The 28,000-nt window shown below is 44.8% G+C and overlaps 2 protein-coding genes across 3 annotated transcripts in view; one reads left to right on the top strand and one right to left on the bottom strand.

Annotated features, from left to right (window-relative positions):
• The window catches only part of LOC122543651 (zinc finger protein 91-like), a 331,816-nt gene that overhangs the window by 218,693 nt on the left and 85,123 nt on the right, over positions 1–28,000 (bottom strand). The window lies entirely within an intron of this gene.
• LOC122543538 (gastrula zinc finger protein XlCGF49.1-like) overlaps positions 26,921–28,000 on the top strand; it is a 2,394-nt gene continuing 1,314 nt past the window's right edge. Inside the window, exon 1 of one of the 2 annotated variants that reach the window (XM_043682338.1) lies at positions 26,921–27,367. In XM_043682338.1, coding sequence (XP_043538273.1) covers positions 27,135–27,367 — 233 coding nt within the window. In that variant the 5' untranslated portion in view covers positions 26,921–27,134. Of the gene's footprint in view, positions 27,371–28,000 lie in introns of both variants that reach the window. The other variant, XM_043682339.1, reaches the window with a different exon arrangement.

The following is a 28,000-nucleotide window of genomic DNA, read 5'->3' as shown; positions in this document are numbered from 1 at the left end:
TTCTAGTGGACACAGCCCACACACCTTCCGGTGCTGCCAGTAAACTTTACCATGCCGATGAAACTATGCAATACCTGCACTCCTGAAAAATTTACAATTTCTAACGATATTAACTACTCATTCACTGCTCCTTCTGATGCAAGACATTGGAAACTTAGTGCAGGAAGCTGAAAGAAATGAGCAGCTTCAAAACAAAAACCTCTTGGAGCTCAAAGCTTTCAATTATCCCATTCAAGATCGGAATTGGTTACAGAGAGTGATGAACTCGGCCCAGACAATCACAAAGGCCAACCTCCCATCTATAGAATCCATCTACCAGGCCTGCTGTCAAGGAAAAGCCGCCAGCATTCTCAAAACTCCATCCCAACCCGGCAATGTTTTTCCACAACCTCTACCATCAGGGAGAAGGTACTGAAGCCTGAACACACGCATCAGTCGGTTTCGAAACAATTCCTACCCCATTGTTGTTAGAATACTGAATGGACTCACAAACGCTTAACATTCACCTGTACCTGTTTTTATTTTTGCCACTGGTTAGCTCTTATTTACTTATCTATGCTACTTAACTATGTGATCTGCCTGTATTGCTCGCAAGACAAAGCTCTTCACTGTGCCTCTATATGCATGACAGTAAAGTCAATTCAATTCAATGAGAGTCTGAGCCTGTCAGCAAGTTTAGGTAACCTTTATCATGACCCAACTTTGTTACAGTTTCAAATCTCCCCCCAGCAAAAAGGCATTGAGAAAGTAGCTTTTTCTGTTAAACAGGTCAAGGTCAAAGTGCACACACTCCCCCCACCCCCCACTTCCTTTACTATTGGTCAGCACAGAGTTGTCCCTTTGCAATTGGATCCTTGGTGCAGCCTGAACCCGTAGGAAATTTTGACTCATTCAGCAACTTCAATCCATACCCTGTATCCAAGTAAGTTTATCCCCACTTATATGCCAGTGCAGGCGGGAGAAGGCCAGTGTAGAGTCAACTACACTGCAGTGGGTTTGGACTCATGTTGGCCGGACCAGGTAAAGGATGCAGCTGGGATGACTGAGTGAATCTTTTCCTGCAACAGCAGCTTCTTTCCCTAAAAAAGGACTTGAGTGAATCAGATGGGGTTTTCTCCCCCCATCCCCAAATTTGTTTCATCATTAGATTTGGAACTCCGGATTTCTGACCGATTTCCAATCCCGCCTTCTGCCGCGGTGGGATTCAAACCCGGGAATCCCAGGAACTGGGTTGATAGTCCAGTCGATAATGGCACTCGGCCATCACACCTTCAATCCCCCTGCGATGGCACGTGAACTCACTGGTGCCTCTGCAGGTGGGAGGAGCAGGTGAAGACCTTCCCACACTCGGGGCAGCTGAAGAGCCTCTCCCCCCCGCCCCCCTCCCGTGGACCCACCGGTGCGTCTGTAGTTTGGAGGTCCAGGTAAAAGCCTTCCCACACATGGGGCAGCTGAAGGGCCTCTCCTCCATGTGGACCTGCTGGTGCTTCAGCAGGTTGGAGACCTGGGTAAAGCCCTTTCTGCATTCAGGGCAGGAGAATGGCCTCTCCCCAGTGTGACTGCACCGATGGGTGTCCAGGACAGATGGGAAACAGAAACCTTTCCCCACAGTCATCACACTTCCACTGTTTCTCCACGGGGCGGGATTCCTCAGGTCTCTTCATGGTCGAAGCTTCAGCCGCACACAAACGTGTGTTGAGCCACTCCCTGCCATGAACTTCTTTTTCCAGGCCGCATAACTGTTTCAGGCTCCACACTCCGTGCGCTGCAACAGTAGGGTCTCTCATCCAGTCCTACTGATGCTGAAAACATACTCAAACAGGAACCAAAAAGCTTTGCTCCTTCTCACAGAATCGTTGCAGTCCTGATTGATTGACGTCAATGTCTAACAGTCAGTGAAAGTGAGGACTGCAGACGCTGGAGAGTCAGTGTCGAAACGTGTGGTGCTGGAAAAGCACAGCAGGTCAGACAGATCTTACAGGGGCAGAAAACCAAAAATGTCAAGACCGACATCACTGAAATTTGGATATCTCCACCTGAAAGTTAACATCTTTCACAACATTGGGATACTGCTGAGAGTGATTTTGGGAAGCAAAACAAAGTGTCAATTCCGGGTGAACCTGCAAAGCAGCTTCTTGAGAAATATTCAGACACAAAATGGTTAACGTCCCCAGGAAGTGGGAGCGGAATGAGACATCAAGGCATTGACACCGACACCAGAGAGAAACTGAACATACAGACGTGGCAAACTATAGAGATATACAGCACAGCAATAGTCCCTTTGCTCTAACCTGTCCATGCCGACCGGATATCCAAAATTAATCCAGTCCCGTTTGCCAGCACCTGGCCCATACCCCTCTGTTCCCTTCCAATTCATATACCCATCCAGATGCCTTTTAAACACTGTCATTGTACCAGCCTCCACCACTTCCTCTGGCAGCTCATTCCTTGCACGCACCACCCTCTGCATGCAAAAGCTGCCCCTGAGGTCCCCTTTAAATCCTCTCCCCCACCATCACCACCCCCCACAACCCAGCATCACCAGCCTCATCCTGAACCTATTACCCTCTAGCTCTGGATTCCCCGATCCTAAGGAAAAGGTCCTGTCGATTTACCCTATCCATGCCTCTCATGATTCTATAAACGTCTATAACGTCACCCCTCAGCCTCTGGCATGCAAGGAGAAACAGCCCCAGTCTGTTTGGCCTTCTGGCAACGTCATTGTAAATCTTTTCTGAACCCTTTCAAGCTTCATAACATCCTTCTGATAGGAGGGAGACCAGAATTGCACACAATATTCCAAAAGTGGCTGTGATTCTGTTGGATAATGGCAATTTAATTCTAAAATGTTAATTCCTTCACGAGAAGGGAATAATTGGCAACATAGCTGTGAGAGGCCCCTCGGAGAAGAGCGAAGAATTGAGTGAGAGAACCTGTCATTAAAGGTGGAGAGTAGCAGAGTTGATTCTGAGGCTGGGGACTTAAATCTGAAGCAAGGATTTAGATTTAAGAAATCTAAAAAAAAGAATTGGTGAAAACAATTACAGTTAGAAACAGGCAAAGTTCTCATGTGGAACAAAGAGATGGCAGACCAATTAACCACATATGGTTCATCACAAAGGAGGCCCAGGTAACATCCCCAAAATGTTGGGGAACACATGGTCCATTGAGAGCAGAACTGAAGGAACTGAGTAGTTGTGGGGAAATTAATGGGATTAAAAGTTTACACATCCCAACCTGGTATTCCAAACCCCCACACTCTGGCCCAAGGTAATTCATCCAATTGTCAAATCTTTGGCTGATCTTAGGACTTAAACACTTAATGGTAAGGTCCCAGGGATAGTTGCTGAATAAAGAGACCTTGGAGTGCAGGTTCACAGCTCCTTAAAAGTAGAGTCGCAGGTAGACAGAATAATGAAGGCGGCAATTGGCATGCTTTCCTTCAGAGCACGGTCACAGCATTGAGTACAAGAGTTGTGAGGGCATGTTTCCGCTGTACAGGACATCAGTTCGGCCACTTCTGGAATATTGCATGCAATTCTGGTAGCCTTTGTATTGGAAGAATGTTGTGAAACTTTGAAAGGACTCAGAAAAGATTTACAAGAATGTTGCCAGGGTTGGAGGATTTGAGCTATAGGGACAGGATGACTAAACTGGGGCTGTTTTCCCTGGAGAGTCAGAGGCTGAGGGGCAACCTTGTAGAGATTTAAAAACATGAGGGGCATGGATAGGGTAAATAGACAAGGTATTTTCGGAGTGATGGGGGAATCCAAACACCATTTGGATTCTCCTTAACTCTACTTGCCAAAGCTATCTCATGCCCCCTTTTTACTCTCCTGATTTCCCTCAAGTATACTCCTGCTGCTTTCATAGTCTAAGGATTCACTCAATCTATCCTGTCTATACTTTACATATAGAGTCATAGAGATGTACAGCATCGGTCCAACCCATCCATGCTGACCAGATATCCCAACCCAATCTAGTCCCATCTGCCAGTGCCCGGCCCATATCCCTCCAAACCCTTCCTATTCATATACCCATCCAAATGCCTCTTAAATGTTGCAATTGTACCAGCCTCCACCACTTCCTCTGGCAGCTCACTCCATACATGTACCACCCTCTGCATGAAAAGGTTGCCCCTTAGGTCTCTTGTTTCTTTCCCCTCTCACCCTAAATCTATTCAGCCTCTCCCTATAGCTCGATTCCTCCAACCCTGGAAACATCCTTGTAAATCTTTTCTGAACCCTTTCAAAGGTTTCACAACATCCTTCCAGTAGGAAGGAGACCAGAATTGCATACAACATTCCAAAAGTGGCCGAACCAATGCCCTCTACAGCCGGAACATGACCTCCCAACTCCTGTACTCAATACTCTGACCAATAAAGCATACAAAACGCCTTCTTCACTATCCTATCTACCTGCGACTCCACTTTCAAGGAGTGATGAACCTGCACTCCAAGGTCTCTTTGTTCAGCAACGCTCCCTAGGACCCTACCATTAAGTGTACAAGTCCTGCTAAGATTTGCTTTCCCAAAATGCAGCACCTCACATTTATCTGAATTAAACTCCATCTGCCACTTCTTAGCTCATTGGCCCATCTGGTCAAGATCCTGTTGTAATCTGAGGTAACCCTCTTCACTGTCCACTACACTCAAATTTTAGTATCATCTGCAAACTTACTAAATGTACCTCTTATGCTCACATCCAAATCATTTATGTAAATGACAAAAAGTAAAGGGCCCAGCACCGATCCTTGTGGCACTTCACTGGTCACAGGCCTCTCAAGATGTCACCATCTATTTCCCTACAGTCTACATCTTTCATATCCTTTTCCACAGTAAATACTTATGCAAAATACTTGTTTAGTATCTCTCCCACTTTCTGCAGCTCCACACAAAAGGCTGCCTTGCTGGTCTTTGAGGAGTCCTATTCTCCCCCTAGTCACTCTTTTGTCCTTAATGTATTTGTAAAAACTCTTTGGATTCTCCTTAATTCTATTTACCAAAGCTATGTCCCCTTTTTGCCCTCCTGATTTCCCTCTTAATTTTACTCCTACTTCCTTTATACTCTAAGGATTCTCTCGATCACCTTACATATGCTTCCTTCTTTTTCTTAACCAAACCCTCAATTTCTTTAGTCATCAAGCATTCCCTATTCCTACCAGCCTTTCCTTTCACCCTAACAGGAATATACTTTCTCTGGATTCTCGTTGTCTCTTTTCTGAAGGCTTCCCATTTTCTCGGCTTCCCTTTACCTGCGAACATCTGCCTCCAATCAGATTTCGAAAGTTCTTGCCTAATACCGTCAAAATTGGCTTTTCAACTTTTAGATCTGGTCTATCCTTTTTCATTATTTTAAATCTAAAAGAATTATGGTCGCTGGCCCCAAAGAGCTCCCCCACTGACACCTCAGTCACCTGCCCTGCCTTATTTCCCAAGAGTAAGTCAAGTTTTGCACCTTATCTAGTCAGTACATCCACATACTGAAATCAGAAAATTTTCTTGCACACACTTAAATTCTGCTCCACCTAAACCCGAAACACTACGGTAGTTTGGAAAACGAAACCCCCCTGACCATAACTACCCTATTATTTTTACAGATAACAGATGTCCTGACAAATTTGTTTTTCAATTTCCCACTAACTATTATAAAACAATAATACTATCCCAATAGGGTGATCATCCCTTTCTTATTTTCAGATCCACCCAAATAGCTTTCCTGGATTTATTTCCAGGAATATCCTCCCTGAATACAGCATCAATGCTATCAGTTATCAAAAAAGCCACTCCTCCTCCTCCTCTCCTTCCTGTAGCATTTGAATCCTGGAATATTGAGGCGCCAGTCCTGTCCAACCCTGATCCATGTTTCTGTAATTGCTCTGATATCCCAGTCCCACGGTCCCAACCATACATCTGTTTTCCGTGTCGGGCATCTTGCACTGAAATAAATGCAGTTTAATTTATCAGTCCTACCTTGTTCTCTGCTTTGTCCCTGCCTGCCCTGACCGTTTGCGTCACTTCTTTTCTCAAAAACACCAGTCTCAGATTGATCTCTTCAGGGTGAGAGGTGAAAGATATAAGAGAGACCTAAAGGGGCAACATTTTCATGCAGAGAGTACTACATGTGTGGAATGAGCTGTCAGAGAAAGCGTTGGAGGCCAGTACAATTGCAATATTTAAAAAACATCTGGATGGGCATATGAATAGGGAGGGTTTAGAGGGATATGGGCTGGGTGTTGGCAAGTGGGACAAGATTAAATTGGAATACCTGGTTAGCATGGACGAGTTGGATGGAAGGGTCTTTTCTATGCTGTACATCTCTATGATTCTATGATGCTTATCTTGAGTTTCCATTCTGATTCTTGTTACAGCCTATAAAAGAAATGTACAAAAGACATCACTGAGTACAAGATTAAAAGCACTGGAGTCAGTTCTACTTTCCATGGAACACTTTTCTTATCTACTTGCTAAAAGTATTAAATTTGAATCCTACACATTATCCCTCCTCCTACATTGAAATTCAAATCCATCTTCCTCATGTCTTTCCTCCGCGCCTGGACTTCGCACTTTTCTCCAGTCTACAAACTGAAAACATCATCAACACGTCAACACTCTCCTGGTCACTGCCGTCTTGGGTACCTCCATTGTGTTCCAATGACACAAATGATCAGATTCGTTCACCTCAAATTCACAGCCCGCCTTCGTGTTTTTCTCGATCTCTCTCTCATTCCTATTTCCTGCTTAAAGGGCACACAGACCAAGCTCAGGGCCAGGTCTCTCAGAGTGAAATGAGGAACTTCGAGTTGACACAAAGGCTGCCACGAGGTTGGAATTCTCTCCCGGAAATGACAGTGGATGGTGCCTTCACCAAGATGGCCGCCCGCGCTCCCCGCCCCAACACAACATGCGCCTGACCCTCACAAAGATGGCGGCCGGTTGCCCGGGCAACCCGAGAGCTCCTTCGCCGGTGAAGTAAACACTGGGCCTGTGGGGCTTCTATTGGAGGCCTGAGGCCTCCCCCCTAGGAGTTTATAAACTCCCCAGTCTCCCTCCTCCCGCGGGTCCCAATCCTACCCTGTCTCACCGTCTCCTCTCCCCGGGATATTTCCGAAACCTATTTCTGTTCTGAAGAAAGATCACTGGAACCGAAACGCCACCTCGGATTTCTGCCGGACCTGCTCAGCTTTTACAGCGGCTCCTGTCCTTGCTCCTTCAGCCGCCGGCGCCATTCCTCCCCCACACTCAGTAACACTGTCGTTGTCCCGCTGCAGCACCTGCACTGCACATGCGCCAGCAGGAAGGCACGTCACTCCTCCGTGACGTCACTCCTCCATGACGTCACTCCTCCATGACGTCACTCCTCCATGACGTCACTCCTCCATGACGTCACTCCTCCATGACGTCACTCCCATACGAAGGGGTGTGGTTTGTGGAGACCTCTCACCAATCGTGGACAACGGATGAGCGGCGATGGTTTTTCCCCGCCCCAGTCACCTGAAAGGTGGGTTTCTTTTCAGTTTGCACACAGTATTTTGTTTAATTTTGAGCCTGTTCAGAAATATTATTCCAAACCTTTGGAATGCTGAAACATTGGGAAACTTTCAGAAACAAACAAAGAGAACTAAAAATGAATAGAAATAGGTACGGTAAATTACTAAAGAAACCTAGCACAACATATATAAAAAAAAGCAAAAGCTTCTAGTAGTATACTAAAGGGAACAGAGTCACGAAGGTAAATGTTGGTCCCTTGGAAGATGAAACCGGTGAGTTCATAGGGGAATACTGAAATGGCAGAGCTACTAAGTCAATACTTTTCCTCAGTTTTCACGTTGGAGGACAACCTATTTGAACAGGCACGTCAGAAGCCATAGAAAGCATAGAACTTCCAACAATCAATGTCGATAGGTACAGTATTAGGGTTGAGGGCAGGCAAAGTCCTCTGGGCCTGATGGCGTACATCCTAGGGTACTAAAGGAAGTGACAGTGGAGGTAGTGGATTCATTATTTACAATATTCCAAAATTCCCTGGACATGAGAAAGATTCATTGAATTTAGTTAAGACTGATTGTCAAGCTGATCAAAGGTTACGTGGAGAAGGCTGGAAAATGGAGTTGAGAAATTTATCAGCCATGGTTGAATGGCGGAGCAGACTAGATGGGCTGAATGGCCTCATTTCTGCTCCAATATCTTATGATCTTACAGTTCTAGTGGATTGGAAAAATGTGAATATAATGCTTGTATTCAAAAAGGGAGGTAATAGGTGGGAAATTGCAGACCAGTTGGTTTAGCATCTGTTGTTGGGAAGGTGTTAGAATCAATTGTAATGAAAGCAATATCAGAACATTTGGAAATTCAAAATTTAATCCATCAGAATCAGTATGGTTTTATACAGTGCAAATCAGATTTGACTAAGTTCTTCAAAGCTGTAACAAGCAAATTGGATAATGGAGATTCTGTAGATGGAATATATCTGGCCTTTCAGAAGGCATTTGCTAAAGTGCTACACAAAAGGTTATGATTTGGAGATGCCGGTGTTGGACTGGGGTGTGCAAAGTTAAAAATCACACAACAGGTTATAGTCCAACAGGTTTAATTGGAAGCACACTAGCTTTCGGAGCGACGCTCCTTCATCAGGTGATAGTGGAGGGCTCAATCCTAACACAGAATTTATAGCAAAAATTTACAGTGTGATGTAACTGAAATAATACTTTGAAAAATTGATTGTTAAGCCTTTCATCTGTTAGAATACAGTGATAGTTTCACTTCTTTCATGTGTAAATCACAAAACCTTTTTTTTTTAAAAGTTGAATTCTTGGGTTAGCTGCTAACAATGGTGATAGCTAGACAGTATGTTGAAGGTGTTGGCCCCTTGTGTTCTCTGTCTATGCCACTTGTCCGTTATATCACCTTTTAGATTAGAATCAATCTAAACATCATGGCATAAAAAAACGTTTTGTGATTTACACATGAAAGGAGTGAAACTATCACTGTATTCTAACAATCAAAAGGTTAATTGACATGGTTAGATCATATGGGATTAGGGGTGATTTATAGCTTGGATAGCTGACGAGCTGATGAGCAGAAGACAGACAGTCCAAATCAATGGCCTTTTTTCCTTCTGGATGCAAGATGTCACTAGTGAGGTGCCATAGGGTTCGGTCCTTGCACCCTAGCTATTTACAATCTACATTAGCAACTTGGCTACAGCGATAAAAGAATCTATAGCCAAATTTGCAGATTTCACAAAAATAGGTGAGATGGTAAATTGCAATGAGGAAATAAGAACCTTGCAAATGTATATACGTGGGATAGGAGAGTGGGTCAAAATGTGGCAGAGGGAGATTAAGGTGGATAAAAGTGGGGTTATGCATTATTTTCGATAAAACAGGAAGGCAACCTATTATCTATGTGGGGAGAGACTTCAGGATGCTCTGGTGCAGAGGGATCTGGGTATCCTTGTTCATGAGTCACAGAAAGCTGGCATGCACGTACAGTAGATAATAAAGAAAGTGAATGGAACATTGCTTTTACAGCTAAAGAAATAGGATACAAAGATATGGAAGTGTTGCTGCAACTGTACATGGCATTGCCGAGACTGCACCTGGAGGATTGTGCCCAATTTTAAACCCCTTATTTCAGGAAAGATGTAGTGACTTTGGAGGCAGTTCACAGAAGGTTCACTGGATTGATCCCAGAGATGAGGGGATTTGTGGGCGGCACGGTAACACAGTGGTTAGCACTGCTGCCTCACAGCTCCAGAGACCCGGGTTCAATTCCCGCCTCAGGCGACTGACTGTGTGGAGTTTGCACGTTCTCCCCGTATCTGCATGGGTTTCCTCCGGGTGCTCCGGTTTCCTCCCACAGTCCAAAGATGTGCAGGTCAGGTGAATTGGCTATGCTAAATTGCCCGTAGTGTTAGGTAAAGGGTAAATGTAGGGTAAATATAGGGGGTATGGGTGGGTTGCGCTTCGGCAGGGCGGTGTGGACTTGTTGGGCCGAAGGGCCTGTTTCCACACTGTAAGTAATCTAATCTAATCTAATGAGGGGCTTGTCGTATGAAGAGAGATTGATCAGTTTCGGCCTATACTGTCGAGAATTTGGAAGAATGAGAGCAGATCAAATTGAGGTATTCATGATGATAAAAGGTATGGATAAAGTCAAAATGGAGTGGATGCTCCTTTTGTGGGATATTTTCAAACGAGAGTTCACACACAAATGATAAGGGGGAGCAAATTTAAAACAGAATTGAGGAAACTACTTCTCCAACAGGGTTGTGAATCTGTGGAATTCGCTCCCCCAAAGTGGTGGATGCTGGGACGAGTGAATTTCAAGAGGACTTAGACAGGTTTTTAATTGGTGATGGATTGAAGGGTTATGGGGAAAAGGCAGGAAAATGGGCATGAGGAGTGTATCATCCAGGATCGAATGGCGGAGCAGAGAAGATTTTCAGGAATGTTGCTGGGAGTGAAAGTTTTGAGTTATAGGGAGAAGCTGGGGCTTTTTTAACCCTAGTGGGTCAGATCTTAAGGAGTGACCTTATAGAGGTCACTCCTTAAGAGAATCACGGGTGAATACACAAGGTCTTATACCCCAAGGTTGGGGAGTCAAAAACTAGAAGGCATATGTTTACGGTGAGAGGAGGAAAGATCAAAAGAGGACCTAAAAGACAACGTTTTCACGGAGAGAGCTGTACATCTCTATGACTCTATGTATGGAATGAGTTGCCAGAGAATGTTGTGGAGGTGGGTACAATTACACCATTTAAAACGTGTTTGGACGAATAGTTCGGATTTAGAGGGGTAAGGGCCAAATGCTGAAAATTGGGACTGGGTCAGATTGGGACATCTGGTCAGCATGGATGAATTGAACCGAAGGGTCTGTTTCCATGCAGTGTGACTCTGTAAGTCTATAACTCTATGACAAAACCAGACCTTTTCACTGATAACGTTCCTGCTGGATTTTTTTTAGTGCACCCAGTTTCAGGAGATTTGTGGTGGGTGAACTTGGCATATGTCCTGCATCCTGGAAATTCTGCAAAATAAGAATAAATAATAGCTCCCCTGTGAATGGTACAATCTAACCCCCCACCCCCATGTGAATGGTACAAACTCCCCTTTCCTCCCCCCGAATGGTACTGTCCTCCTCACCTACGCTATGCCCCCAATGAAAGTTCCAATTCTCCCTCTCCGAATGGTACAATCCTTTCTTCCGGCACACCCAGGCAGGGGACAAGGCAAAAGTGAGGACTGCGGATGCTGAAGCCAGAGTTTACATCAGAGTGGTGCTGGAAAAGCACGGCAGGTCAGGCAGCATCCGAGGAGCAGGAAAATCGACGTTTCGGGCAAAAGCCCTTCATCAGGAATGTTCCTGTTTCTCGGATGCTGCCTGACCTGCTGTGCTTTTCCAGCACCATTCTGATTTAAACTCATGCAGAGTACGATCCTCCTCTACCCACGTCCGCCATGAATGGTGCAAGCCAACCCTTCTCATGTTAATGGTACGTTCTGTGAGCACACAGAAGCAAGCCCTTCAGTCCTATCCTAAATTAATCTCGTGACCCATTTGCCAGCATTTGGCCCATATCCCACTGAATCCTTCCTATTCATGTTCCCATCCAGGTGCATTTTTTTCTTCTTCAGAGAATACTTTGGTGAGAGCCAAGATATGCTATTACTGACCCTTTCCCCACTGAGCTTCACCGTTCCTTCATGGTAATTGTAGCTGGAGTAGCCAGACATCTGAAAAGGATTTCCTGAAAAAAAAAATTCAAGATTGGGCTCAGTGGTGGATTTTCTAAAACTTTACTATTGTAGTTTTCACTTGACAAAAAAACTTCCAGTTCTTGTTGTCCAAGGCAGAGGAGATATTCATTTAAGATACAATTGAGATCGAAACGTTTTTTACAATGTTTTTCCATCATTTCCAGTGATTGCCTGTCACTTAGTCCATTGAGCTTCATCTTTTTGTGATTCAATAGATATGATTTGAAGTGAATTCTGTAAGATGTTTTTGTATTTTATTTATCTTTGCTTTGTTCTTTGTATTAAAGATTTCCTTTACATGATATTTTAATAAAACTATCTCAATGTATAATAATGAAGCGGCTAATTTATTCTGAAATTATTTCACTTAATCGGTCAATTGCCAAATAATAAATGTATAACTTTTGTAAATATTGATACCCAGGAAATCTACTTAATATTTGTAAACATCTTATCCAAATCATAAAATGACTGTGTCTTCATATGAAATAAAATTCGCAATGTTTTATTAAATGATTGAAAGTAACTTTGCACTTAATTGCTCCATTTGGGATTAACAATGTGACTTTGATAAAAAAAAATCTTTCACAATTTATGGTGAGTCTATTAACAAATGAATGTTGCCATTTGCTCTGGAACTACCTCAACTCAATTTGAAATTCTTGAATGAGTTGAATAAAGAGTGCAAAGTGAATATTTATTGCACTTTTTTGAAATTCTCTACACTACCATTGTATTTGGTTAAACAAGATATGTATCTCTTCTCATAAGTTTGTATTTCTTTGATATTTTATTTGTCATTGCTATTGCCCAAACAGCCTAAAAAAATGTTTCGGCATTTGGTGAAGTTGTGAATTTTCAGTCTAGTAATGTCATTCAATTGTGAAACAATCTGAAGATTAATTTAAGTACATATAAGAACGTCAAAATGTAGAATTGACAATGAAATTCTACAATCGTGGCTGCTCTCAATTTGGTATAGACTGAATATCAAGTGAAATGATAAGAATAAGTAGAAATAATGGCATTGTGCACAAACTGTAGTGTGAGTTCAAAATTTTTCTGATCATTTAATTCTGACACATGCAGTGATGGCAGCGCCATGATCTGTTTTATTTGTTTGTTCCTGGAATGTAAGCATCACATCATCATGCCTTATTTCCCTCGGAAACTTGACTGCTAACAATGCAGATAGGAATATTGGGTGAGGACAAGATGAGATTGAGTAGCAAGGCCTACTGTGGCATAACATATTGTACTGGCCTGCACTGTACCCTGACAACACAGAAACTTTGGGAGGAGAACAAAAATTGGAATTTCTACCTAAACATTGATGCTCCCAAAAGGAGGTTGTTTGGTCCATCAAATTTGTAATGGCTCTTTTGTTGAATTATTTCCCTGCATCCACATATATGTGGAATAATTTTCTTTTCAAGAAGTTTGCAATTATCTTTGCCATTTACTGGCTCCATTACCCCTTCAAGATCATTCCAAATCGTATTAACTTGCTTATTTTCTTAAAAATTAAATCGTCTCACCCCCAGCCCAATCCCCTTTCTAAAAGCGGCTGCACTATTTCCAATATGGTCATGCTTTCCAAATATTACCATGTAATTTTAATTATGACCAAGTCTCTTTAGATTTCAATATATCTTTTCAAACATAAAAATGTCCCTTTACATGTAGCTCAGCCCTTTAAAGGTGTTATGTTCCTCGAAGTGCAATCTTGCCCCTCGATAATGTATATTTACCCCTTTAGATATGATTATGTCTCTTAAAGGGATATTTCTGATTATAAATAGGGCAGTGTCTCTCCGAAATGTAGATTCATTTAGTTATGACTGCGGCACTTTCCATATTAAGATATCCTTTTGAATATTCCCACATCCCTTTGAAATATACTCTTGTTCATTTAAATCTCTTTATTTGCAGAAATAGCCCGTTAAAATGTCTATGTCCCTTTAAAATGCAGATTTCCCCTATTTGATATGACGATGTTTTGTTATATGTCGGAATATCTCTTCAAATTGAGCCGTGAGCTTTCACAATGTGGACAGACCTCCTGGAAACGTGGCAGTGTCCCCCCTGCAGCTGCAGAGCGAGACAGGAGAGTTTGTTTTTGTGAATGAGCAGTTGTAGCGCGAGGTGGCTGTTGCTTGGTGACGGTGAGGCTCCCGAAACGTCGATTTCGAAGCTCCTTGGATGCTGCCGGAACTGCTGTGCTCTTCCAGCACCACTGATCCAGACGGTGAGGCCCCGCCCCTCCCTCGAGCTGACGTCACGTGGGGAGTGCGAAGGCGGTTTGGAGAAGTCGCTCGAGCGGGGAAGCGGCGGGAGGGCGGCCGTTAGGAAAATGGCGCCGTGCGGCCCGGGGCAGACACCCGTCACTGGGCACCGCCGCCTTCCTGGCGCAGCTGCTGTGTCACGGCCACACCGGCCGGCTGTACAGCAGGCAGGAGCCGGTGAGCATTCTGGAGGCGGATGGGGTTAAGGGCCTGCTTGGGAACTCGTCGGCCGCCTGGGTGGTGGAGTTCTACTGGTCGTGGGGCGGCCCCTGTGTCAACTATGGGGCCACCTGGAAGGTACTGGGCCCGGGAGGTGAAAGGTGAGGCAGGTTGTGGGGGGACGGAGGGGAAGGAATGTGGGGCCTGTCCTGTCCTGTCATAGTGACATTTTACACTCACTTTCCATCTGCTTTTACTGGCGCTTGTGCTGTTTACCCTCACTGTTTGTTTAATCCTTGTGCTGTTTACCTTCACTGTTTGTTTAATCCTTGTGCTGTTTCCCCCTCACTGTGTGTTTAATCCTTGTGCTTTTTACCCTTGCGGACTAAAATAATTTATAGATTAGGGGGTGTAGGTTAGGGAGGATTGGCCGTGCTAAATTACCACATCTGCTTTTACTGGGGCTTGTGATTTTTACCCTCACTGTTTGTTTAATCCTTGTGCTTTTTACCCTTGCGGACTAAAATAATTTATAGATTAGGGGGTGTAGGTTAGGGAGGATTGGCCGTGCTAAATTACCATAGTGCCCAGGGATGTGTAGGCTCGGGAGGATTGGCCATGGGCAATACAGAGTTGAAAAATGTGGTGCTGGAAAAACACAGCAGGCCAGGCAGCATCCGAGGAGCAGGAGAATCGACGTTTCGGGCATAAGCCCTTCTTCAGGATTCCTGTCATAGTGACATTTTACATTGACTAAACGTCGATTCTCCTGCTCCTCGGATGCTGCCTGGCCTGCTGTGTTTTTCCAGCACCACATTTTTCAACTCTGCTTTCCAGCATCTGCAGTCCTCACTTTCTCCATGGGCAATACATAGTAAGGGGGTGAGTATGAGTGGGATGCTCTTCAGAGGGCCAGTGTGAATAGATGGCTGAATGCCCTGCTTCCACATTCTCGGGATTCTATGATTCAACCCACAAAGGAAGATTTATCTGCATCTATCCTGTCAAGCCACTTTCAGAATTCTACTGGTTTCAATAATATCACTTCTGGTTCATGGAGATATACAACAGAGAAACAGACCCTTCGATCCAACTCGCCCATGCCGATCAGGATTCCCAAACTAAATTAATCCCACTTTCCTGCATTTGGCCCATACCCCTCTAAAACCTTTCTCTCCATGCACCCATCCAAATGTCATTTAAACTGCACCTGCATTTACCACTTCCTCAGCAAGTTCATTCCACACACAGACCACCCTCTGTCAAAACGTTGTCCCTCAGGTTCCTTGTAGATCTCTCTCCTCTAACCTTATAAAAAGCTCCCTTGTTTTGATCTCCCCTACGCTAAGGGAAGAGCCCTTTGCTATTCACCTTGCCTCCACCCCTCATGATTTTATAAATCTCAATAAGGTCATCCCTCAACCTCCTGTGCTCCAGTGGAAAAAAAGTCCCAGCCTCTCCTGAAACTCAAACCCTCCAGTCTTGTCAACGTCCTCGTAAATCTTTACCAAAACCGCACTAATAATAATCTTCCTATTACAGGACCACTTGAATTGTACTCAATACTCAAAATGGCCTCACCAATATCCTGTACATCCTCCACATTATGTCCCAACTCCTATACTCAACGGTGTGAACAATGAAGGCAAGTGTACTCAATCTGCCAGAGATGCAACTTGCAAAGAACTATATACCTGAGGTCCTTGTTATCACCTCGTCTGCTATGACACACTACGTATTGTTAGCCGCTAACAGTCTCCATTAACAGTTATTCGCCCTCCCACACGGATCGTTATTCACTCCTTTGTCCCTCCTATTGTTCTCTCTCTGAGCTGGTGGCAAACACAGCAATGTACATCGGAGACTCCGAACCAGCTGAAACTTGCTCAGTGTGAAGTACATTCCACATTGTTCCAAGAATTGCAAGCAGCAAAGCGTTTCCAGAACATCTGCTTGTCATTCTGTCCCCGGGATGCGGTTTCTGACATGCTGATCCGAACTGGCGTGGCGAACTACTGCATTTTCAGCACCGAAGATTCTTCCCTCAGGTAAATTCAAATGAATATGTTGTTGTGCAGCCTGCTTGGTGTTCAGAATTCCTCACGCTGCAATCTTACTGAGTCTTTTGCAAAGTGGGCATTGCTTTCTTTGCTGCGACCGCGCAGCAGTTAACATCTGAGCCCCAAGTGCCCCAGATGAAGAGAATCCGAGTGAAACCTTCACTCACTGAGAGTCATCCCCACGGCCCTGAGCTGAGGGACTGCAGGCAGTCCAACACGGAAGGGACGGTTAAAAATGAACCATTGTTGCTCCCTCAGCCTCTCTGTCCCAGAGACAGGCAGCGGGACTGTTTAAGCGCGTAGCATCTGTCACTTGTCTCTCTCTCTGAGGTTATTCGTAATCGGTGATATCTCTCCTAATAGTGAGGGACTGTGTCTGAGCGGTGATGCGGTTTCTGATATGCCGACCGTCTTGTCATTCACGTCCGAATTGGCGTGACGAATTACTGCAGGGAATGGACGAAACGGCAAGTTATGCAATTTAACTTTACCAGCTCATTGGCATCTCAGAGAAGTGATTTTGCGATTCAGTTCAGAGGAAACCTATGAAGAACAGGAGAAGACCACTCAGACCTCCAAAAGCGTGTCACTTCAACTGAGTGAATTTGGCGAGTATATCGACCTCTGAGTTATGGGCCCAGCACACTTCCGCTGCGCCACTCTTCTCATGCCCTGAGCATTTTCCACAGTTCCCTTCAGGTTTTCGTCTGGCGTGTGGCAGGCACGTTCGAGACTGATGCCAAAGACCGCCACTGCTGTCGTGTAATATGCTGTTTCGCAGACGTATTAATATAAACTTTTAATATATCTGTGTAAATATAAACTTTTTTCTCAACTCCCACATTCTGTTGGTCACACTGTGATTTCACTCTGAATCACAACATGTGTCACAGCGCAGACGGTGGCCATGCGGCCCACCTTCGCTCTGCTGGTTCTACACTTAAGTAAACGTGTGTCTCTATTCGTTTCATTCTCTCGCCTTCTCAGCGTAAATCTGCACATCTGAACGTGACCACCGAATTCCCTTTTGTGCCCATTGAATCTTACTCTTTGTCAATGACAGACAGGGACTTACTGACCCTAACCAGTCCCTGTACGAAAACGTTCTTCCTAATGTCACTTTTACTTCTTTTCCTCGTGACTTTAAAATTCTGCCGAATCGTTGAGGATCCTTTCAGGTGTGGGAGCATTTTACAACATTATTTCCTGTTTCTAGGTCCCTCATGACTTGGAAAAGTTCGGTTCTCCGAGGAGAACTGTTCCAATTTTCCAATCTCCCTTGATTGTTGACATTCCACAAACACCGCACCACTCACGTCAACCTGTTGAACACGATCTCCAACCATTTCACTTCCCTGTCTTCTGCCTCATTCGTACTCCAAACAGCCCAACCTCGTTTCACGAAGGCGTTTTTTGAGAAAATTAATCAGAGAGTTTTGCACAAGTCAAGTTAAAAAAAGCGGGCTCGTCCGGGATTTGAACCCGAGACTTCTCGCAACTCGGCACAGTAAAGGACCCTAAGCGAGAATCATACCCCTAGACCAACGAGCCTGAGGGCTGAAGCGCTACTAACCCCCCACGCCGCTTGCGCGACCTGAGACTTGCTCAGTATAAAATACATTTGAGATTCCTGTAAGCATTGCAAGCGGCAAAGAGTTTCCCGAACAGCTGCTTCTCATTCAGTCTCCCTGCTGCTGTTTGTCCCGTCCCCGGGAACCGGGCTCTCTCCACTGGCAGATAATTCAACCATTTTGCTTCGAAACTTTTCTCTGACACCCGAGTGGCCAGTGACAAGCATTGCCCCCCTCAACATAGGATACAGAGAACAGGAGAAGACCACGCAAACCTCCACGAGTGTATCAACGCGACTGTGCACATTGAGCCGGTATATCACTGGGAAATATTTATGTCGAAGCTTTTTTTCGGCAGCAGATGAGAAGGCGAGGTGCAGAACAGAGCGCTGTTATACCGGAAAGCTGCTAAAGACGACATTGAATGAATAGGAGAGAATGCGTTCTCAGCTGGGTTATGGTCACAAAACCATGTTGACTATCCCTAATCAGTCATTGCCTTTCCAAATACATGTACATCCTGTCCCTCCAACAACTTGCCCACCACCAAGGTCAGGCTCACCAGTCTATAGATCCCTGGGTTGTCTTTACCGCCCTTCTTAAAGCTATCTCATGTCCCCGTTTTGCCCTCCTGATTTCCCTCTTAAGTATACTCCTACTTTCCTTACACTCTTCTAAGGATTCACTCGATCTATCCTGTCTGTACCTGACATATGCTTCCTTCTTTTTCTTATAGCATTCCCTATACCTACCAGCCTTCCCTTTCACCCTGACAGGAATATACTTTCTCTGGATTCTTGTTATCTCATTTCTGAAGGCTTCCCATTTTTCAGCCGTCCCTTTACCTGCGAACATCTGCCTCCAATCAGCTCTCGAAAGTTCTTGCCTAATACCTTCAAAATTGGCCTTTCTCCAATTTAGAACTTCAACTTTTAGATCTGGTCTATCCTTTTCCATCACTATTTTAAAACGAATAGAATTATGGTCACTGGCCCCAAAGTGCTCCCCCCTGACCCCTCAGTCACCTGCCCTGCCTTATTACCCAAAAGTAGGTCAAGTTTTGCACCTTCTCTAGTAGGTACGTCAACATACTGAATCAGAAAATTGTCTTGTACACACTTAAGAAATTCCTCTCCATCTTAACCTTTAACACTATGGCAGTCCCAGTCGATATTTGGAAAGTTAAAATCCCCTACCAAAACTACTCTCTTATTCTTACGGATAGCTGAGATCTCCTTACAAGTTTGTTTCTCAATTTCCTTCTGACTATTGGGGGGGTTCTATAATGCAATCCCAATAAGGTTATCATCCCTTTCTTATTTCCCAGTTCCACCCAAATAACTTCCCTGGATATATTTCCAGGAATATCCTCCCTCAGCACAGCTTTGAGTTCAGAAGTGTGGATGTCTTCCTGCAGTTAGGTCGGTCATTGAATGTATTCAAGGCTGAGATCATTTGACTTTGATGAACAAAGAAGTGGATGGTTCTGGGAAAGGCAAGAAAATGGTTTTAAGACCAGTGCAGAACAGTTGCAGAGTCACACAGCATAGAAACAGACCCTTCAGTCCAACTAGTCCATGCTGACTATATTCACAAACTAAACTAGTCCCATCTGCCAGTGTTTGGCCCATATCCTTCTGAAACATTTCTATTCATGCACTTATTCAAATTTATTTTAAATGTTGTTACTGTACCTGCATCCACTACTTCCTCTGGACATTCATTTGACACACACTCCACTCTGTTAACCAAAAATGTGCTCTTTTTAAAATTTTTCTCCTCTCTCCTTAAAAAGATTGCTCCCTAATCTTGAAACAACACCTGATATTGACCTCATAGAGTCATAGAGATGTACCGCCGGGAAACAGACCCTTCGGTCCAACCCGTCCCTGCCGACCAGATATCCCAACCCAATCTAGTCCCACCTGCCAGCACCCGGCCCATATCCCTCCAAACCCTTCCTATTCATATACCCATCCAAATGCCTCTTAAATGTTGCAATTGTACCAGCCTTCACCACATCTTCTGGCAGCTCATTCCATACATGTACCACCCTTATCTATACCCCTTGTGATTTTATAAACCTCTATAAGGTCACCTCTCAACCTCCTATGCTCCAGTGAAAAAGTTCCAGCCTATTCACCTAGACATCAGTATATCCATATTCAGCTGTTCAATGCTGGTGCAGGCTTGAAAGGCCAAATGGCCAACTCCTGCTCCCAATTCTCTCACTGTGTCCAGGACAGCAAGAGACCATAAGACATAGGAGCAGAAATTAGGCCATTCAGCCCATCAGGTCTGTTCATACCATTCAATCGTGGCTGATAGGTTTCTTAACCCCATTCTCCCGTGCTCTCCCTGTAACTCTCCATCCCCATGATACTCAGGAACCTATCTACCTCAGTCTTAAATATCCTCAGTGTCCTGGCCTCTACAATCTTTTGTAGAAATGAATTCCATAGATTCGCCACTCTTTCACTGAAGAAGTATCTCCTTACCTGCGTTCTAAAACGTCTGCCTGTGTCCTCAGGTCCTAGTCTCTCCTACCAATGGAAACATCCTCTGAAAATCCAGTCCATCTAGGCTGTTCAGTATTCTGTATGTTTCCATTAGATCCCCCTAAGTGTGGGCCTGTTAATCAGCATGAAACAGACCCTTCAGGATGAGGTACAGCAGGGATTAGGTTCAGCAATGAGAGAATGGAGGGAGAGTATGTGGGATGGAGATTTTCAGCTTCTAGGGAATAAGAGAGGAAAGAGAGTTTAGCATAAATTAGAATTGATCGGATGGGCCAAGGAGTGGTAGATGGTGTTTAATTCAGAGAAATGCGAGATGTTGCATTTTGGTCCAGCAATCCAGGCAGGACTGACACAGTTAAGGGGAGTGTCGCAGAACAAAGAGACCTTGGAGTGCAGGTTCATAGTTCCTTGAAGATGGAGTCTTGCATAGACAGTATAGTGAACAAGTTGTTTGGTATGCTTTCCTTTATTGGTCAGAGCATTAAGTATAGGAACTGGGAGATCATTTTGCAGCTGTACAGCACATTGGTTAGGCCATTTTTGGAATACTGCATTCAATTCTGCTCTCTCTGATGTAGGAAAGATGTTATGAAACTTTGAGAGGGGTCAGAAAATATTTAGAAGGCTGTTGCCAGATTTGGAGGGTTTGAGCTGCAGGTAGGGGCTGAATAGGCCAGGTATATTTTCTTTGGAGCATCAGAGGCTGAGTGGTAACCTTAAAGAAGTTTATAAGGGACATGGATACAGTGAATACCCAAGGTCTTTTCGCCATGGTAGGGGAGTCCAGAACTAAAGGGGCATAAGTTTAAGGTGAGTAGGGAAAGGGATCTGAGGGGCAACATTTTTTCAGACAGAAGGTGGAGCGTGAATGGAATGAACTGCCAGAGGAAGTGGGGAGGCTGGTACAATGACAACATTTAAAAGCCACTGGATAGGTACTTGAATAGGAAGGATTTAGAGGGACGAGTCAAATGCTGGGAAATTGGACTAGATTAGTTTGTAAAAAATGGTTGGCAGGGACGAGTTGGGCCGAAGGGTCTGTTTCTTTAATTGTCTTCAGTGAAAGCAGAAGCGTTTTTTAGATTAGATTAGATTAGATTACTTACAGTGTGGAAACAGGCCCTTCGGCCCCACACCGACCCGCCGAAGCGCAACCCACCCATACCCCTACATTTACCCCTTACCTAACACTACGGGCAATTTAGCATGGCCAATTCACCTGACCTGCACATCTTTGGACTGTGGGAGGAAACCGGAGCACCCGGAGGATACCCACGCAGACACTGGGAGAATGTGCAAACTCCACACAGTCAGTCGCCTGAGTCGGGAATTGAACCCGGGTCTCTGGCGCTGTGAGGCAGCAGTGCTAACCACTGTGCCACCATGCCGCTGTGTTGTGAAAACTGGACTTTCAGAGCAGCTTTCAAAGATGTTTTGCCCTTATTCAGAGCAGAAGAAGTTACAATGAAATCTTTTATTTGTGAGACAGCAACTGAGTGAGTGAGTACATCTGGGATTTGGTGGAAAGTGGGAATTCATTGCACTGTGGGGATGAAACCCTACCCTATCCAGTCATTTCTGCTGGTAGATGAGACTCGGCCTCAAGATTAGGGGAAGTAGATTTAGGACAGCGATGAGGAGGAACTGCTTTTCCTGGAGAGTAGTGAAACGATGGAAGTCTCTGCCCAAGGAAGCAGAGAAGGCTGCTTCGTTAAGTATATTCAAGATACAATTAGATGGGTTTCTGCATAATTGGGGAATTAAGGATAGTTGGGACACTGCAGGGAGGAGGAGCTGAGATGATGGACAGATCAGAAATAATCTTAATGATGGCAGAGCAGGCAGGACAGGCCAAATGGCCGACTCCTGCTTCTATTACTATGAACTTATAACCCTGCATTTCCCATGGCTTACCCAACTAACCTGTACATCCCTGGACACTGTGGGCAATTTAGCCTGGCCAATCCAAATCAAGGCTGGTGAGCAATGTCGTGATGTGGAAATGAACATCAGAGAATGATAGAAAGGGACAAGGAGAGTAAATATACCAGCAATTAAAACTGGATTCAGAAGATCACAAAAACTGAAACTAAAAACTGAATGTGAGCTGCATTGTAACAGAAGTGAATGAATTGACTGAACACATTGAAGAGAATAATTATGATCTGAGACTCCTTACCGGGACATGGCTTCAGGATGGCAAGGACTGGATTCTGAATATCGACGGGGTAGTCAAATGGGAAGCTCAGTAAAGGTAGAGGGTTGGCACTGCTAATCAAAGTACTGATCACAGGGTAGTCTGGTGTCAGCTTGGATTTCAGGTCTGGATTTCTCTGTCCTCTGTTGACCTCCCTGTTCCCACAGAGTAAGATGTTGGTCTGTTCTCAGCTCTGCTGGATTTCTGCTGAAGCTTTGACACGTTTGGGAACAAAAAAACATTTACCAAAAAAACAATCCATCTACCAGACTGTCAACCAGTCCAAATCTGAAGTAGTGGTCTCCCAGGATTCTGATAGTGCTCTACCTGAGGAATTCTCTCTCTCTTACATCTAACTATTAGTACCCAGCTATAATTTACAACAATATTTACCCCAACAGAAATAAAGTATCTGTTATCAAATAGACATATAGATATACAGCATGGAAACAGGGTTTCTCTATTACACACATAGAACCACACTCTCCATGGGGATGAATTTGAATTTGCAGCATTACATTTGCAGATACATTCTATTTTGCTCAAAAATTCTAAATTGGAGGAAGGCCAAATTTGACGGTATTAGGCGAGAACTTTCAAAAGCTGATTGTGCGCCAATGTTTGCAGGTAAAGGGACGGCTGGAAAATGGGAAGCCTTCGAAATGTGATAACTAGAGTCCAGAGAAAGTATATTCCTGTTACGGTGAAAGGAAAGGCTGGTAGGTGTAGGGAAAGCTGGATGACTGGAGAAATTTAGGATTTGGTTCAGAAAATGAAGGAAGCATATGTCAAGTATAGACAGAATAGATCGAGTGAATCCTTAGAGTTTAAAGGCAGTAGGAGTATACTTAAGAGAGAAATCAGGAGGGAAAAAGGGGACATGAGATAGCTTTGGCAACTAGAGTTGAGGAGAATCCAAAGGGCTTTTACAAATACATTAAGGACAAAAACGTAAGTAGGGAGCAGATAGAGCCCCTCAAAGATCAGCAAGGTGGCATTTGTGTGGAGCTGCTGGAGATGGGGGAGATACTAAACGGGTATTTTGCATCAGATTTTACTGTGGAAAAGGGCATGGAAGATATAGAATGTAGGGAAATGGATGGTGACATCTTGAAAAATGTCGATATTACAGAGGAGGAAGTGCTGGATGTCTTGAAATGAATAAAAGTGGATAAATCCCCAGGACCTGATCAAGTGTACCCTAGAACTCTGTGGGAAGCTAGAGAAGTGATTGCTGGGCCTCCTGCTGTGATATTTGTATCATTGATAGTCACAGGTGAGTTGTCGGAAGACTGGAGGTTGGCAAACGTGGTGCCACTGTTAAAGAAAGGACAAGCCAGGGAACTATAGACCGGTGAGCCTGACCTTGGTGGTGGGCAAGTTGTTGGAGGGAATCCTGAGGGACAAGATGTACATGTATTGGAAAGGCAAGGACTGATTAGGGATAGTCAACATGATTTTATGTGTGGGAAATCATGTCTCACAAACTTGATTGAGTTTTTTGAAGAACTAATGAAGGGAATTGATGAGGGCAGAGAGGTAGGTGTGATCTATTTGGACTTCAGTAAGGTATTCGACAAGGTTCCACATGGGAGACTGGTGAGCAAAGTTAGATCTCATGGAATACAGGGAGAACTAGCCATTTGGATACAGAACTGGCTCAAAGGTAAAAGACAGAGAGTGCTGGTGGAGGGTTGTTTTTCAAACAGAAGGCCTGTGACCAGTGGAGTGCCACAAGGATCGGTGCTGGGTCCTCTACTTTTCATCATTTATATAAATGATTTGGATGAGAGCATAAGAAGTATAGCGAGTGTGGGCGGCAGGGTGGCTCAGTGGTTAGCACTGCTGCCTCACAGCGCCAGAGACCCGGGTTCAATTCCCGCCTCAGGCGACTGACTGTGTGGAGTTTGCACGTGTTACCTCAGATTACAACAGGATCTTGATCAGATGGGCCAATGGGCTGAGAAGTGGCAGATGGAGTTTAATTCAGATAAATGTGAAGTGTTGCATGTTGGGAAAGAAATTTTAGCAGGACTTATACACTTAATGGTAAAACAAAGAGGCCTTGGAGTGCTAAATTGTCCGTAGTGTTAGGTAAGGGGTAAATGCAGGGGTATGGGTGGGTTGCGCTTCGGCGGTGTGGACTTGTTGGGCCGAAGGGCCTGTTTCCACACTGTAATGTAATCTAATCTAATCTCCTTGAAAGTGGAGTCGCAGGTAGATAGGATAGTGAAGACATCATTTGGTATGCTTTCCTTTAATGGTCGGAATATTGAGTACAGGAGTTGGGAAGTCATGTGGCTGTACAGGACATTGGTTAGGCCACTGTTGGAATATTGCGTGCCATTCTGGTCTCCTTCCTATCAGAAAGATGTTGTGAAACTTGAAAGGGTTCAGAAAAGATTTACAAGGACGTTGCTAGGATTGGAGGATTTGAGCTGTAGGGAGAGGTTGAATAGGCTGGGGCTGTTTTCCCTGGAGCATCAGAGGCTGAGGGGTGACCTTATAGGGGTTTACAAAATTATGAGGGGCATGGATAGGATAAATGGACAAAGTCTTTCCCCTGGTTGTAGGGTAGTCCAGAACTAAAGGGCATAGGTTCAGGGTGAAAGGGACCTAAGAGGCAACCTCTTCACTCAGAGGGTGGTATGTGTATGGAATGAGCTGCCAGAGGAAGTGGTAGAGTCTGGTACAATTGCAACATTTAAAAGGCATCTGGATGGGCATATGAATAGGTAGGGTTTGGAGGGATATGGGCAAGTTGCTGGCTGGTGGGACCTGATTGGGTTGGGATATCTGGTTGGCATGGATGAGTTGGACTGTTTCTATGCTGTCCATCTCTATAACTCTGACTTTTGCATGTTGTGCATTTAATGCAGGCAGCCAATACATGTAATATTTTGTAAATTCCACTTTGCAAATCGAAGCGGGCTGACTCAAGATTGGAATACAGACAGACTCTGACCTCACTCCTTTCATGCATTATCTGAGCTGAGATGTCACCTTTTCTTATAAAACCTTAAGTTATCTTGAGAAGGAGCCTCACAGGAAGTTCTGCGACTTGCATATTATTGATACCTGCAACCCATTGTAAAAGATGAAAGACTTAACAATTCAGGTTTGTTCAATATATCATCTCAGTGGCAGGACACTGTAATGTTTTTCCATAAATTCTGTGTCTTATGATCTTGTATCCACAACCAACTGAATAAGGCGCAGCTCTCTGAAAGCCAGTGCTTCGAAATAAACCTATTGGACTGTAATCTGGTATTGTGTGATTTATAACTTTGTCCAGGTGAGGGTGAATTCACCATGTTAAATGACCCATAATGTTCTGTTTTGGATGGGTTCAGGTGGATTGGCAGTATTCAATTACCCATATCGTCGATGGATGTGCAGGTTAGGGTGGATTGGCCGTGCTAACTTACCCATAGTGCCCAGGGATGTGCAGGTTAGCATAGATTGGCCGTGCTAACTGAACCTACACATTCCTGGGCACTATGGATAAGATGGATTCTCTGTGCTAAATTGACTCTTTCATTAAGAGACTGGTGTGTGTAAGGAATGAGCTGCCAGAGGAAGTGGTGGATGCTTGTACAATTATGACATTTGAAAGGCATCTGGATGGAAATATGCAATGGAAGGGTTTAGACGGATATGGGCCAAGTGCTGGCAAATGGGTCTAGATTAATTTAGAATATCTGGTTGACATGGACGACTTGGACTGTTTTCATGCTGTATATCTCTGACTCTGGCTTGCCACATCTGTATGTTCAGTTTCTCCCTGGTATTGGTGTTAATGCCTTTGATGTCTCACTTTGCTCCCCCCTTTCCAGGGATGTTAACCACTTCATGTCTGGTTGTTCCTCAAGAACCTGCATTGCAGGTTCACCCTGAACTGACACTATTTTTTGCGCTTCCCAAAATCAGACCTGCTCACTCTCAGCAGTGGAGTTATCCAAAATTCAGAGAGATGTCAGTCTTGAAGTGTTTGCTGTTCTGCCCCTATAAGATCCTGAATCAACACCTTGAGGAGAATTAGTTAGAGCGGTGTGAGAACAGAGGGGAAGAGAGAGTGGGATGGTGCTTTCAATTTTCAGTGTGGAATAACAAAAGAAAAGAATGTTCTACAGAAAGTAGAATTGCTTGTTCTGAATTTCTACCTTGCACTGACAGTCATGACTTTTGTAATCTCTCTTTACAAAGCATTTGATGATCTGAAGATGGAAGTTTCAAAATCAACAGATGAAGGGCTGATGCCCGAAACATCAACTCTCCTGCTCCTCGGATGCTGCCAGACCTGCTGTGCTTTTCCAGCGCCGCACTGTTCAACTCTGACTCTCCAGCTTCTGCAGTCCTCACTTCGACATCAATGTCCGACAGTCACTCAATCCATCAGGACTGCAACAATTTTTGACTGTGATTCTGTGAGAAGGAGCAAAGCCTTTTGGTTCCTGTTGGAGCATGTCTTCGGCATCAATGGGACTGGATGAGAGACCCTACTGTTGCAGCGCACTGATTGTGGAACCTGAAGCAGTTATACGGGCTAGAAAGAGGAACTCACGGCAGGGAAGGGCTGTACATGCGTTTGTGTGCAACTGAAGCTTCAGCCATGGAGAAACCTGCTGGATCACACCCCGTGCAGAAACTGTGGAAGTGTGGCGACTGCGGAAAAGGCTTCCGTGTCCGGTCTTTCCTGGAGACTTATCGGCGCAGTCATACTGGGGAGAGGCCATTCACCTGCCCTGAATGCAGAAAGGGCTTCAGCTTTTCCTCTGACCTGGTGAGGCACCAGTGGGTCCACACCAGGGAGAGGCCCTTCAGCTGCCCCGAATGCAGGAAGGCCTTCAGCAATTCTTCTGATCTGGTGAGGTACCAGCCGGTTCACATGGGGGAGAGGCCCTTCAGCTGCCCCAAGTGTGGTAAGGGCTTTACCCAGGCCTCCACCTTGCTGGCCCACAGGCAGGGGCACACCGGGGAGAGGCCTTTCTTCTGCACTGAGTGTGGGAAGGCCTTCAGCAATTCCTCCATCCTGCTGGCCCACCGGCAGGTGCACACTTGGGAGAGGCAGTTCACCTGATCTCAGTGTGAGAAGGGCTTTACCCGCGCTTCCCATCTGCGGAGGCTCCAGCGAGTTCATGTGCCGTCGCAGGGGGATTAAAGGAGGGATAGCCAATTGCCTTATTGACTGGACTGTCAACCCAGTTCCGGGGACTGCCAGGTTTGAATCCTGCCGTGGCAGATGGTGGAATTGGATTTCAGTCAGAAATCTGGAGTTCAGAACCTAATGAAGAAATGATTGTTTGGGGGACATCACCCATCTGATTCACTCACATCCCTTTTTAGGGAAGGAAACTGCTGTTGTGGGGAAGGGTTCACTCAGTCATCCCAGCTGCATCTGGCCTACACGTAACTCCAGACCCACAGCATGGTTGACTCTTCATTGCC

Source organism: Chiloscyllium plagiosum, chromosome 44 (assembly GCF_004010195.1).
Source record: "Chiloscyllium plagiosum isolate BGI_BamShark_2017 chromosome 44, ASM401019v2, whole genome shotgun sequence".
Taxonomy (NCBI): domain Eukaryota; kingdom Metazoa; phylum Chordata; class Chondrichthyes; order Orectolobiformes; family Hemiscylliidae; genus Chiloscyllium; species Chiloscyllium plagiosum.
Note: the sequence above shows the minus strand (reverse complement) of the source record. Positions and strands in the feature narration are given on the sequence as shown.